At 45.5% G+C, this 15,348-nt stretch overlaps 1 protein-coding gene across 1 annotated transcript in view; it reads right to left on the reverse strand.

Annotated features, from left to right (window-relative positions):
- Positions 1-6: 6 nt before the first annotated feature.
- The window catches only part of HDGFL3 (HDGF like 3), a 17,749-nt gene continuing 2,407 nt past the window's right edge, over positions 7-15,348 (reverse strand). The window contains exons 2-6 of the mRNA XM_057382021.1: positions 14,921-14,997; positions 11,530-11,668; positions 10,077-10,235; positions 8,639-8,785; positions 7-1,070 (exon numbers count right to left, since the gene is read on the reverse strand). Coding sequence (XP_057238004.1) covers positions 1,065-1,070; positions 8,639-8,785; positions 10,077-10,235; positions 11,530-11,668; positions 14,921-14,997 — 528 coding nt within the window. The 3' untranslated portion in view covers positions 7-1,064. The remainder of the gene's footprint in view (positions 1,071-8,638; positions 8,786-10,076; positions 10,236-11,529; positions 11,669-14,920; positions 14,998-15,348) is intronic.

Genomic DNA, 15,348 nt, shown 5'->3' on the forward strand with positions numbered 1-15,348 from the left:
TGTTTTTTTTTTTTAGTTTTTTACAGTAAACTCATCAACTACAAACCTTGAATACGCAAAAGATGTTCCAAGGACAAGCATAACAAGGATTGATAAAACCAGACTAAATATGTTTTCACAATAAAAGCTGGCATAAAAATAAATAAAAATCTCTATTATCACAATAGCAACAATAATGTACACAGAGTAATGGATTTGGAATGCTTACTTACTAGTCTAGTTCTATTTCCAAAAGGAAAAAAAAAGCCAGAATGACAGCATCCTTTTTTAAGCCTTTCGTTATTTAAAATTGATGTTTTGTTTTGGTTTCCCATAGGGCTGTATATCACAGTAAGCTTAAAAATGGAAAGCATCCAAATGAATGATTTCAAATTGTGTTGGCATTGGAAAAATCCTTGTATTAATCTAAAGAAACACAAAAAGACTTTCACTAACTCCACATATAGGAACTAAGTCAGATAGTGTACATTACATCATGGTTTGGAGAAGTATTAAGAGTATAACTAGCTAGGTACTTCTAATAAGGAAAGGTATTTTATTACATTATTGAACTTGGTGGTGATCTCAACTGAAGAAGAATTTTCTTTTATGTTGTAAACTGATCAAAAATCAAGGGAGTATGGATATAGGAAAATTTAAAATTATGTTTGTATGTGGAAGATACTGTAGCATTCTATGGAGGGGACTCATTTCTAAGATTTAGTTGTGTTTAAAAATGCTGATTTAGAATGATATAATTTTGAGTTACGCCTTTTCTGTCTAGAAAAGGAATCTAAAACATGTTCAAGTATGCGATATCTTCATAAACCTCAGCCACTGGTAAAGGGCAACTTCATGCAACCAAATAATATGAAAATCAAAAAGTAACCCTTAGAAAAAAGGGTAAAAATGTCATTTCTGCAAACACAACAGATAGGAATGTGAATAATGTGCATACAAACTGGGATGCTGTTGATGGTACTAATGAACAGATGTGGTGACTCATATCAAATCCAAGAATATTAGACAACCAAACATGGAACCTTCTTGTGTTTTCCCTTAATATTCAGCAGTCATTATGTTGGTTAAGTCTGAAAGAGAAAGAGAAGAAAGTCACATTTAATGTAAGAAGTAACAAGCTGYATCAAACTTGATACAGTTGATGCCATATTTCCACACTTCAAAGCCACATGTTCCAGTAACCTCCTGGTCCATTCAAACAAATGCTTTTCTAGAGAAAACTGCTTTGTTACATCAACTAAACATAGCACTGYGAAGTATTAAAGAGCACAGTTTAGAAGTGAACATTTAGGCTGTACTCAGTAAGCTGTTCAGTGACATTTCTGGGTGRGTATCACTCCTGATCACTCCATTACAAATCTTGTAGCACACCCCAGGCACAACCAAATTTTKCTTTTTTTTCCATTACACCCAATCCCTGATGGGCTTCATGCAGCACTCTGGATSTCCAGCACAAGAATGCCCTCTGTTCAAATACACAAACGCTCAGCAAGGGTGAGCAAACAGAAGTATTGCCATTGCCAAGGGATCCAAATGCTGCCTCTGAAAAGGAAATAGTGTGGCTGCAGTTCCCTGTAGGGTCATGACAGAAAAGGAAGGAACTCCCACTTCCACGGCTGAGTCAAGGTCAGCTCCTGCTTTCCCTGACATCAGTGGGATCAGGATCAGACTGTCCTCGTGTGATCACGGCGTGATCTACAAGGTTTCCTGGAATGGAACAGAGATGGCAAAATCCCCTGAGGCCCCGGGACACGTTATGCTAGCCAGAGCACAACGGCACACAGGGCACCATGGCCAAGGCATCCTTCCCTGGCTTTGGTCAGTGCTGCCCTTCTCTGCTGTGACAGGAGCAGTAATGGCAACCTGTGCTTTGTGTGTGGGACTCCTGGCACATCCTGACCCAGGACACACCATCAGGGGGATTATCAAGGGCTGGGCATGCAGTGATGGTTTACAGCAACTGCCTGAGCCCTGACTGCCCCAAAGGTGTAACCATGTGCTGCTCAGCCAGCACACCACACTCCTGTTTCACAGGCAATGAGATGATTCCCTTCTGGGCTGTATCCAGAACACTGGGTAGGCATTATTCTTATGTGGGGCTCTGGCAATATCAATACACCCTCCACACTGTCTCACAGATGCAGCTGTGGGGCCACTGTGTGGCACACAAAGGACAACAGAGACACAGATCATGCAAACCATCCTCTAGGGCTGCAGAGCTTCCAGTGCCCTCTTCCAGCATGGCACACATTCTGCCTGCTGGGTGCACTCCCAGGTGCCCCACAAGTGAGCAGGGGGCTCCTGGCCCTGCTGGACCTGTGGCCCTGTGTGGCTCCTGGTCCTGCCTGGCTTGTGGCCCTGTGTGGCTCGTGGCCCTGCCTGGCTCGTGGCCCTGCATGGCTCATGGCCCTGTGTGGCTCGTGGCCCTGCGTGGCTCATGGTGGCCCTGCCTGGCTCGTGGCCCTGCATGGCTCATGGCCCTGTGTGGCTCGTGGCCCTGTGTGGCTCGTGGCCCTGCCAGGCTCATGGCCCTGCGTGGCTCATGGTGGTCCTGTGTGGCTCATGGTGGCCCTGTGTGGCTCCTGGCCCTGCCTGGCTCGTGGCCCTGTGTGGCTCCTGGCCCTGTGTGGCTCGTGGCCCTGCCCAGCTCCTGGCCCTGCCCAGCTCTCCCCGCCGCAGCCGCTGCGCAGGGATGCGGCAGAGCTGAGCACATTCCGTGGTCTCCATGGTTTCACGTCTCTTCAGGAACAGATCAGCTCTCATCATCTTTGTTTGAACAAGGCTCTCAGCTCCACTGTAAGCTGTGGTACAACATGTGCTGTGCTGCCCAACGCTACTGCACACAAAGGAGAGATCACAGGATCTGACTGATTTGAGTGAAAAGTTTCTGTCATCAGTGATAGCACAGCGTAAACAGAGCAGGGAACAAAACTAAATCCACAAACTGCCATCTTTTCTTTCTGGCACTGAGAATTTCTTCCTTAACAGTGTCTGGCAATTAATTCAGCCATCCTGTACTTTAAAACCATGTGTGCAGAAGGATAATTATATACTTGTTCTGTGCAATAGTCATTATTCCATGTTGKTTTGAGGTCAAAATGTACACAGATGTACACAGAGCTACAAATATTTCATCTATACCAGCTGCTTTAATCTCAGCTTGCATTCAGATATTTATTTTTCCTGAGTTATGTCCCATGTCCTTAGCCAGCAGTGCTGTTATCCTGAGCTACTGGAAGGCAGCAGACAACACAACTCTTTACAGCAGATACTATGCCACTATTTGATTTTTGCACACAAAATTTTACTGTGCAATAGTCAGACACATTGCTACAAACGATATCTTTTTGTTTGAAGGGTAGATTTTAACTGGCTTCAAATTGCGGAAAAAAAAACCAGACAGAAAACCAGTCTATTTTCATTTTCTGTAAAAAATGCTTTTAGATTGAACCAAGCCCTAAAAGCTTTCAATGCTGATAACGCCCAAACATGGTATGCAGCCCGACCAACGCTGTTCTTGATAAGTAAAGAAGAGCAAAGGAACCAAACATCTCTAAACCACATCAGAAGGACACAATGAAGCTGTGATTGTCTGGCCAGTTTGACCATTACACTTGTACTTTGCAGCAGTAAGTGGGATTGTTGCTACCCCATAAGAACATCACAGCAGAACTGGACACAGGCTGTTTTAAATCTGCTCTCCCAAATGCAATGGTGTCACACAGGCTGTTTTAAATCTGCTCTCCCAAATGCAATGGTGTCAGATGGCAGGAATTTTGGACCAGATTTTGATCCCCTTATTCATGCTGGCAGTCACCTCCACAAATAGATCCACTGACTCAGYTGGTAACTGATTGCCAGTGTGAGTAAAAGGATCACAGTCCTGTACTCCACTTTCATATTCAGGCTGTACCAGGAGCAAGAAAATGTATTTCACTTAGAGCAAATTTATTWTTTTCTGAAGACAAGTAAAATCATTGGCCTCCTGCATCTGCACACCAAGTGCTGATCCTTTACCAACACTCTGTGTGGAGTGCCACTAAAACAGAGAATTCCAAAAGGAAAACTTGCCACATACCCTGCATGCTGAGCCTGCCATTCAAACACTCTCTAACCAGAACCACAGCCAGCTCTCAAACATCAGCACGCAACCATCCCAGAGTAAAAGCAAAAAGCACTTGAGGTGTTCAGTGATAAAGGTTCAGAGTTATGCCAGCCAAGAACTAAAGACACAAGTCACCAGAGATTTAAATCTAGAATGTAAATCTTGGCATGAATTTACTAATTTAGTACCATGAAAGCAAACACAGAACCATGAATACCTTTCCACCAGAAAATTCTCATTATGTGGTATTCTGAGAAAGACAAAACAATTTAGTGTTCAACAACACAGAACAGTCCTGAGGAAATTCAGTGACTCAAGATTTGAGCAAACTCTGGGATGGGCTGTTTTAGCTAATACACTGTTAGTTATTTAATATTAGATTATTAATCCCTGAACTTCGGGTTCTGCATCTTTCTGAGAAAGGAATCAGCCAAAGAACAKCAGCTAAGGAAAGAGCCTGAGAAACAGGACCCAATAACCAAGTGTGGTTGAGACTGAGGAAATAWCTTTCTTGAGAGGCCCTGTAGTACTCAATAGTTGAGAAACTAAGGAATGAAGATAAAAAAATAAAGCACCTTCAYCTACCCAAGGGATAAAAAAAAATCACAAGTTGAGCCCTTGAACAGTATGAAATTGGCTGAAAAAATGTAATAGCTTTGAAAGTTCTTTTATTTGCTCTGGGTTTGAGTCTTCCGGAARCCATCACTTCACATTTTCAAGCTTACCTCTACCCCTTGGAGGTTAGAATTTTCATTAAAAAATGTAGGTGAAGGTGCTCCTGCAATCATTTGGCTTTGGCCGTTAGCCCTTCAGAAGATCCCTGCAATGCTGAGGGTAAGAGTGTGATTAAAAGGCAAGATTCCATCTGAYCTGAGAGGAGAGATGTGTCTTCAGTCTGGGCATTTTAAAAGGTAATTACTGGCTCATGATTAGCAGCATGATTAAGAGAAAAGCTGCTTGTCTGCTGGAGGYACCATGAGGACTGAGGAGCCAAAGGGGAGCCCTTGGGGCTGGGGACAGAGCCAGCGGGGCCTGGGGAGGGCCGGGCAGGGCTGAGGGGAGTGAGTGACCAGGCACACTGTGAGCAGCCCTGAGGASCCAGTTCCAGCCKGTTCYAGCCGGTTCTAGCCGGTTCTAGCTGGTTCCCAGCCAGTCCCAGCCAGTCCCAGCAGCATCAGCACGGGCAGGAACACGCTGCCCTCCAGAGCAGGGCCTGCACCAGCTCAGCTCTCTCTGCCTTCACGGCCTTCCCTCACGGTCACTGTGCCCACCCCGCAGCTCCTGCAGCACAGCCCGGCCTGGGGGCCTGGCATGGCATGGCTGCAGTGTCCAGCAGGACATGGCTGCACTGTCCAGCAGGATGTGGCTGCAGTGTCCAGGACGTGGCTGCAGTGTCCAGGACGTGGCTGCAGTGTCCAGGACGTGGCTGCAGTGTCCAGGACGTGGCTGCAGTGTCCAGCAGGACATGGCTGCAGTATCCAGGACACGGCTGCAGTGTCCAGGACATGGCTGCAGTGTCCAGCAGGACATGGCTGCACTGTCCAGCAGGATGTGGCTGCAGTATCCAGGACATGGCTGCAGTGTCCAGGACGTGGCTGCAGTGTCCAGGACATGGCTGTAGTGTCCAGGACATGGCTGCAGTGTCCAGGACGTGGCTCCAGTGTCCAGGACACGGCTGCACTGTCCAGCAGGATGTGGCTGCAGTATCCAGGACGTGGCTGCAGTGTCCAGCAGGACATGGCTGCAGTGTCCAGGACACGGCTGCAGTGTCCAGGACGTTGCTGCAGTGTCCAGGACATGGCTGCAGTGTCCAGCAGGATGTGGCTGCAGTATCCAGGACGTGGCTGCAGTGTCCAGGACATGGCTGCAGTGTCCAGGACATGGCTGTAGTGTCCAGGACGTGGCTGCAGTGTCCAGCAGAACATGGCTGTAGTGTCCAGCAGGACATGGCTGCAGTATCCAGGACACGGCTGCAGTGTCCAGGACACGGCTGCAGTGTCCAGCAGGACATGGCTGCACTGTCCAGCAGGATGTGGCTGCAATATCCAGGACGTGGCTGCAGTGTCCAGGACAAGGCTGCAGTGTCCAGCAGGACATGGCTGCAGTGTCCAGGACAAGGCTGCAGTGTCCAGCATGATGTGGCTGCAGTGTCCAGCAGGATGTGGCTGCAGTGTCCAGGATGTGGCTGCAGTGTCCAGCAGGACATGGCTGCAGTGTCCAGCAGGACATGGCTGCAGTGTCCAGCAGGATGTGGCTGCAGTGTCCAACAGGTCACTGGCCTGTGCCCCAGCTCGCCAGCCCGGCCGTGCTGCGGGAGCCGCTGTTTAACCCCGGCTGAGAAGGAGCCTGCGCTGTCCCCGCGGGCCCCAAGGYAGACCTTGCAGGAGACAGGGGCTCTGGCTCTGAGGAGCAGCAGGAGATGGAGTGTCCTCTCCTGGTCCTCAAAGAGAACTGCACATCTGACCAAAGCTCCACCAAACGCTGAAGAGATTCACAGGAGAAATTACGATCAGGATGTGAACTTCTCCAAACTTGTCAGTGCTTTTATCTCAAGCTGCCCTTAAAACCACATCCCCATTGTCTGTTGAATCCCTATTACTAACACTCCACCCTTCCAATAACATTAAAAGCATCCAAGACCTAGTAACAGACTGCTGCTCAAGTGTGGRTTCAAGGCTGAGCACTGGAGCTGCTCAAGTCACAGCAGAGCCACCTCCCCACATGGGTAGGACGGTATCGATTGTGAATGTTTCTTCGGGTTGGTGCTGGCAGGGAGGATAAGACTGTTGATGGTATTTTAGCACAAAATACCTGCAATCCTAAAAGAGGTGAGAAGCACCACRATGTTGCAGCATGCTGGAATCCACCTCCCCAGCATGCCACAAGTATGTCACAAGCATGTCACACAAACCAGCACCGGTACTTTTTAGCCACTTAGCTCATGACTGACCTGCCTCAGTAAACATTCTGTCCTTACATGGAAAATGTGCCTGAAGTTCACAGGCATGTCCCCTGTCAGTGCCACAAACACGGGAAACACAGCAGGCCCTCCTGAACCTCTTGCCAATTCTGATGCATCTTATAAACACTTTTCTCACTCAAATCCCTTTGTGAAGGCAAGGAGATGTCCCAGGGCTCACTAGGCAGACCATGGGTGACCCCAGGGGTGAGGGGCTGGGATGGCACAGCCAGGCAGTGTCCCCTTGCAGCAGTCTCTGGCTCAAGCCAGCAGTGAATGGGAGGCACTCGGGGCACCACGAGCCCTRAGTGACCCCAGGAGCCCCTGTCAGTGCCTTTATAAAGCAGAGTYACAAACGCACTGCGCTGCAGAGACATGCAAGGGAAGCTCTGCAGGAGCCTTGCAGGAGCCAGCAGCAGCTGTCCCGAGGCTGTGCTTTGTGGGACAGGGCTCAGGGTGCAGCTGGGTGCCAGGGGACAGGGCTGCTGGCGGCCTTCCCTCACACCTGGGCCCTCGTGTCACTCAGCTCCTGCCACAGCCCAGCCTGCCTGCTGCCCACGTGGCACGGCCTTGGCACGGCAGCTGGGCAGGGCTGGTGAGCAGAGAAAGCTGGGCAGAGAGAGCTGACCAGGGCTGCTGGGCACAGGGAGCTGGACAGAGGGAGCTGGGCAGAGGGAGCTGGGCAGAGGGAGCTGAGCAGGGCTGCTGGGCACAGGGAGCTGGGCAGGGCTGATGGGCAGCGGGAGCTGAGCAGAGGGAGCTGGGCAGGGCTGATGGGCAGAGGGAGCTGGGCAGAGAGAGCTGAGCAGGGCTGATGGGCAGAGGGAGCTGAGCAGGGCTGCTGGGCAGAGGGAGCTGAGCAGAGGGAGCTGGGCAGGGCTGCTGGGCACAGGGAGCTGCAGGATGGGGCACAGGGTCCTCTCTGCCCCAAGGGCTCGGGCACAGCAGGGGCTGTGAAAGGGGGCTCAGCTGATCCCCTCCTGTGARCATTGCCATCCTCTGGCTGTGCTCACAACACAGGAATATTGGTGTGACACAGAGCTGACACAAACACCCTGGCACACTGCAGGGAGCKGCTCTGGGCACACTGTGTGTCCTGTCCCTGGCAGGTTACAGCCCAGGGCACCGTGTGCCCAGAACCCACAGCATGCAGAGCTGCAGAGTGCACTGAACCCTCGTGAACTCCAAACAAGACAGTGGGACTGCAGAGATTCCAGGGTGTGAGAGGGGAAGCAGGCTGCCCTGTCACTGAGCCCACATGCATTATGCAAACAGTCTGACTCTGCTCTCACATCAATTTTGCATCATTCCAGCTCATGGTTTTCAGTGGCTCCGCTCAGCTGACATCTATGCAAGTGTTAGAACAAAATAATGCTCTTTTCTCTTTCAGTCATTTCTCTAGAACAAAATTTGTACCAGTGCAGGTACCACGTGGATGTTTCTGTTCTAGACATGTTCTGAGCACTGAAATGAAACCCAAGAAGATGGCATGTGGTACACATGGGTCACCCCTGGCTTCAAAGCCCCCCGGGAGCAAACTGTGAGGGAAGAGAATGACAAGAACAGAAGATTACCCCTTCACTGGTTTTCTGCAARTCTGAAGAAGTGTTTCTTGTGTCATTGCCTGCGTCCCCAGCATCAGAGCTGCTCTTATTTTCTTCCTCTTTGCAGTCCTTATCATCTTCATCTCCAGGAGATTTCCGTGACTGCTTGGAGGATTTCTAAAATGATCAGCAACAAAGTTAAAATTAAAACCTGAACTTAAGCCATAGAAAGACACTTCCAAAATATATGTGGAATGCTGTCTGATCATGCAGTTCCTTGTTCATGGTGAATATTGGGGAGGATRTGTGGGGTGAAAAGCATTTTTCAGGTGAAGCAGCTGGAGTTACTGCCACCAATGAAAGGAATTTCTGTGAAATTCCRTGTTCAGCACAGGTTGGCAGCTCAATTGACTGAAAGACAGGCACAGTAACAGGAGCTGGGTATTAGTGTTGGGTCACCTGTAGGTTTTGCTAGCTAATGAAACAGATGGTGCCAGCTTGACAAAAGTTTTGATTAAACACAGAGATGTAAAATGAGAATAACATTAGCAGAGCTGCTTTCCATACTTTTTTTTAGTGCTGTCAGCTTTAATATATTAACATTAGAGCCATGTGGAACCAATACATCTTTTCTGCTCCCTTTATGTTATGCAATTCTACAGTACAAAAAGGATAAATTGTGGCATTAAGCCACCATTTTCCTAATCCTCTGTTTGCCCAGAGTCTTCTGGAAAGAAGATGGTAGACCAGACCTGAATTTCTAATGTAAAACACACAAAGGGGGTGAAATTACTTAATACATTTTGTTGGTGGATCAACCACAAAAATTCACACTTTGCCCCAAACTGAGCCTGGATCAGATTGCTTGCTTGCTTCTTCTCATTTCAATTAATTTTCACTTTCAGAGAAGAATAACATGAATGTGAATGAATTGACTCTGCCACACTTTCCATGATTTTCAGGCAAAGTACAGTCCTGGAGGCACACACAGAAGCAGAGGAAGTGGTTTAATGCTGCTCCCTTTCACACAGGTGACAAGTGAAAAGTCTCTGAACCCTCAGTGGTTATGTCCACAGCCATCATGACACAKACACATTGCTCTTGGCTTCTGATCCACACTGTTATTAGACATTAACAGGGCTGGCAGCTACTACAGTGCAGGTCTTTAATCTACAAATTGAGCACCCTACTCCCTGCTTCATGAATTAGTTCTTCCTCCTTCCCATTCTGTATCCTGGACTGAAGTATTTTACACTCAACTACAAGAGGAGCAGCTGAGCACATCTGACCCTACCAGATCTTTCAGCATTTGGGGTATTCTGGGAGATGGGAGAGGAATTGAATTCTGCTGGTCAGGAACCAACRCTGAACTCGTGACTCTCAGGCACACTCCTGAGTATGTTTTTGTTCTTCACGGGGAGAGACCTGTTTAAGATGATCAAACCAACAGAAATACTCAAAAGATAACCTTTGAAGTGTAGGATTTTTTCCGTTTTGAGCCGGCTTTTTCATTCTTTCTTTTTCCTTTTCCATCCTCTTCTACCCTATCACCTTCCTCCTCACTGCTGGCATCTGCTGTATTTCCTCCTTCTCCTTCAGTTTCTGATGAGCTCTGTTGCTGAATTGCCTTTAAAATAACAGCAATAATAAAAACATAAACAATGAAAATACCACTAGTATCTATTACTTAATCTTTGGTCTGCATTGAAGAGAACAATACTGGAAATGGACAGGTCACGTTTTAATTGCTATAGTCAAGAAGAGCTCAGGTTATTCTTGCAATTATCAAAAAAAGGACTGCAAAGGCAATTTTCTCACTCACCACTTGAACTCAGTTATCAGATGCAGATTCTGGGATAGCATGTTCTGAAGGGTTTACACACAAACAGAAGATCTGATAACCAAAGTGTGTTTGCTGGAGGAGAACTAAGGGCTGCTCAGGGGAGAGACCTGGCATGTTCTACTCTGGGAAAAACTACGGAAACTTTTAGACTTGGCTGCAACAGGAGAGAGTTTTTGTGAGAGAAGAAGTCTGTTACACTCCCCTCCAAGGGCAAGATCTCTGTGTTTCAGAATAGCAAACACTGACCAGCAGGCTGAGCATTCTTTGACRGCACATCTCCCACAGACTATTCACTGGACTTTTTTAAAATCCCCATGTGTATGCAAAACATGTGTAGGGCTGAAAATATCAAACAGGAACTGAGAGGCAGCAGCTTTTCTGCAGGTGGTCTGTATCTGTGGCTTGTAGGGTTTTGTGATAATAATGTAATAGGTGTTTGTCTTCTTTTGGAGGCRATTCCTGCCTTCAAAGGACCATATTTTTTTTTAAATGAGAAAAGTTCTTTGTTTTATACAGCCCACAAACTCCTCCTCTCCACCCCAGCTCCGCTGACTTTCTGCTCTGGACACCCAACAGGGAGAGCTGTTGTACAGCAGSAGCTGTCTCCTAACAGCAGCTTAACCCTCAGCTCCTCACTCCTCTCAGCTTTGGCACTKTGTGTTACACATTATTAATGTAAAAATCAAAAGGGCAGTGACCTTAAGGTCTGTGTAAAACACACTGAGCCTGATACAAAAATAAACAACAGAAAGAAGAAGTCACAAATTATTCATGTTTTGTACAGGAGTAAATAAAACCTTCCATTTTTAATTCAACTAAATCTGTTGCAGAATTTTCCACTTCACCACCCCAGAATATCACAGAAAGCCAAGGGCTCTGCAGTATGATTCAAGTTCCATTTGTCAGTGTGAGACCACAGCTGTCTTTGTATTACACACTTACCAAAGCTGTGAAACTTTCTCGCTCCATCAAAACTAGAACCTTCCACAACAACTCATAAAAAAAGTTCACTTTGATAAGAAGTCTTCAAAGAAGAAAACAAGAAAGATAAGGAGGAATAGGTGTGAAAGTCATTTACCTGATATCCAGTAAACTTTACTCCAGGGTTGTTTTCTATTTCCCACAGGCCTTCATTAAATCCTTTTCGCTTGTTCGATTTGCCAAACTTATCTTTATATTCTTTATATGGGAAAAGGTCTTTGGGGCCCAGGAACGCACTGCATTTTAACAAAGGTAACATTCAAAAAAGGACTTCAAACTCTCCTCTTCAAAAAAATCAAAACATTAACAGTGCAAATGTTTTCCCTACTTTTCTGCTCATTCCTTTTCTTTTCTAGTTTTAAAAACTTATTTATTTGTCACACCAGCTTTGAGTTACTGCTGTGAGTTTGATTTAATGGATTGGCTCACCATCCTGATGTTTGATGCAATCAAGTCATGCTGGTTATCTCTAGAAACAACTTAAACATATATCTCTGATATATTAACTGCTKCAGGGAACTGGCACTGGAACAGTTTATGAAAGGGATTACATGATGTGATTGCCTGAGATAGCAAGGGACCAAACTTCCAATCCTAATGTTACAAATCCAGAAAAGCCTAAAAATGCCACGTGGAAAGTTAAAGCATGTCAGGAGTGCCTGGGACCCATTAACCAAAATTTATCCCTTGTACCATGGGACAGAAAAAGCAGTGGCATTTGTTATTATCTACAGTGCCAGTAAGCCTGGGAGCTGCTTTCTTGGAATAAACCCCCCACACACTAAATTCTGTGCAAACACAATAAATATGCTCTTTCCCAAAAATGTTATAATTTCATATAAGACAAAAAACAATGGACAAATATAGGCAGATGAGTAATACAAGGAAACAATGAGACACGCAGGATGCTTGTGGCCAAATAGTTTTTTAGACAGCACAGCAAAGGAGGGATTTTGTGCTCTGCTGCTGCCTAAGTCAGCTGCTCACTGGGCCAACTAATTTCAGGCACAGGCACCACAATGCAAAGGGAAAAATAATTATAAAAAAATGAAGAGGGATGATTTATCCTGCTTTTTCTATCCACAGTATAAAGTCTACAGTAAAACTCTAACTTCTTAACTCTTAAGCTGAAGAAAGCACAACTTTCTTTTCATTKGGTATCTGTAGCTACCGTTTTGTTCATCGTGACATTGGAATTGCAATCCCAAGTTAAATTAAAACAATGAAGGCCAAAAGACCCCTTCATTCCCACTTGTAAAGGTTCTGTGTCATCAGTGAGCAGAGCTGAGCAAGTCCCAGTGTCCTTCACTGTAATCAYTGCCCCACTTTCCTGAGGGTCTTTGCAATTAAAGTTAACTCTCTGCTTGTGGTTACTGTGGGATTGTGGAGCCCCACCATGTCCCACACATTTATTGTTGGAACCAATTTATTGCTGGAACCTCACCACGACTTCGGGAATTTGCCCTTTTTTGCAGATGGGCTTCTGAGGCACAAAGATTTGTCCAAGGTCAAACTCAAGCTGATAGCAGAGTACAAAKGAAAAACCAGCTCTCTTCAGTCTCAGACTAATATCTTAATCACAGGATCATATTTCTTCCTTTCTGTAATCATTATTTCAGATTAATGCCTGATTTATGCCCAGCATTTATGAATGTGTGAAGTTCCATTCACTTAAATCATCTCCCTGGCCAAGAAGTTGCCAGGGCAGAGCCAAGTGGATGCTGAAGGCATCAGATGACAAATCCCTGAGGAATGAGCTTCCTTCTGACCCACGTGAGACAGCACAGGACCCACAGCAGTTGGATATTGAGAAATATCTTCATTAGATCATTACAAAGCCAAGAATGCATTTCTACCTGAGAGCCAAGTAGGGATTTCCACACTAACAATGCCATGTTAATATTGAATGCTACAGTAGAGCAAGGCATCTGAATAAATTATGTTATCTATGCTTTTGCTAATACTAAGAGATGTCTCCTTGTTGTCAAAAATAAATACAAACAGTTCTAACACAAACAACAAAGGAAAACTGCATGAAACTACTACGAGCTCCCTTAACTTAGCTCAACAGTMATGTATGGAAATGTTTCTACAGCCTTTTGTGTATGGTAAACACTGAAAAACTGTCTGCATCTCTGAAATACATCCATTGCCACTGGGAGAGTTTAAGTTTCTACAGCTCTGCTATAAAAGGAGCTGCAATCTATAGTTAATTTTTAACAGTCAGGCTTTTAAAATTATTAAGGTAGTAACCACAAACTGGTTTCCTGTTTCAGATGCTRCAGTGAGATCATGAGCTCACAAAATCCAAAACAAAAGAGATTATCARTTTGGGATTCATTCATTTTGGAATAAAAGTGGCCAGAGTTTTTTTTCCTTAAAATTTTTTTCAGAAATTAAGTTTCCATTAAAAAAAAAAAATTACATTTTGGTTTCTTATTTGAAAGCATCATAAGTTTATTTGAACKTTATTATTTTCAGCTTATTTTGTGATAGTAGACTACAATATATCAAAATACCTGTTTGTTTCATTCCAGCAACACTAAGAAATATTTTAACTAAAGAGAGGTTATTATGAACTTTATTAAGCAGAAATTGTCTTTAAAGATTTTTAAAAGTAAAATGTGATATATGAGCTATGGAGCTTATCACATTCTGGAATAATATTAAAATTCAAAAATAAACTATATATTTTTAGTAAAGCTTCAAGCCTCCAGCATTAAATTTAAAATATCAACAGAATTTAATTTTTCCAGTTTTAAAGAAATTCTAGAAAACATGTTCCCTGCAAATGGGGAAGGAGAAGTTTAGAAATKAAAATATTTAATGCAAAATGGAAACTATTACTTATTTTTTACCTACCTCAGAGACAGTTTAAAATAGAGACATGTACCTTATAATCTGAAACTCTGTACTTGTGGGGAGACCTAACTTACCTCTTGTGCTCGGATTCCTTTCTTTCCCTATCAGCTCAGGCAGCTCAGTTCTATCATTCTGTGAGCTCCATCCCAGAACACTCCCAGCACCAATCCCCCAGGAATGCAGATATTCTAAAGCTCTGTCAGGACTGCCTGAGACTCTGGGCTCTGCTTCCCTTCAATCACAAACACCCAGAGAGTTMTCACACAGGAACCAACTCAAACACRCCCAAGCACAATTCCTGATSCTGCTGCCTCGGTCACCCCAGTAAAAACTGCTCCCACCTCCGAGTTCAGGGCTTTGCAGACCCTTTAACAAAGCTGTGCCAACATTTCCTTACAGCAAACACAGCGTTTGTGCTCAGCTGATGGCAGACCATGGTGGGAGAGCATTCCCAAGCACTCTCAGCTTCCACTCCCCTTCATTAATACAAATGAGCTGGGCTGCTGGGACCCATCTCTGGGCTCCCAATGGCTTCAGTCAGGATTTGTTCCAATAAAATCAGAGATGATGTTAGCTGCAGTGGGAGAAGACATTTCCAAAGGAACAGGTCACGTTCATTCACTTACGTTTCATGAGTCCCAAAAAAGAAGATGGGGTATTTATTTGCTGGAGGCTTCACRGCTCCTTCAGGAAGTTCATCAATCTGTAAGAGAGAAAGCAGTGGAAAAAAGATTATTCCCAAAAGTGGTGTCCCTCATCCAAGAGCCCCTGGCGAGCCATGGAGTGCTAGCACAGGTATCCCAGAGCCCTGGAGGTCCCAYTGCTCCCAGTGGGGAAGGGAAGACATTCAAAGCTGCTGTTTTTTTGGGCAGGCAGCTCCTACAGAGCCAGCAAATGACTAAAACACTGCAGGGACACAACACAACACCCAGGAGCTCACACCAAGTTTTAACGGTTTCATGGGCATTATAATACACAAAGGCAGTAAAATCAAGTGTGCTTAATGTGTTAACTTCACCAAAGGCCTCCAAGCCCAGAGGGTAAAGCTGCCTGT

Source organism: Malurus melanocephalus, unplaced genomic scaffold (genome assembly GCF_030028575.1).
Source record: "Malurus melanocephalus ecotype Western Australia unplaced genomic scaffold, MMel_1.1 scaffold_547, whole genome shotgun sequence".
NCBI lineage: Eukaryota > Metazoa > Chordata > Aves > Passeriformes > Maluridae > Malurus > Malurus melanocephalus.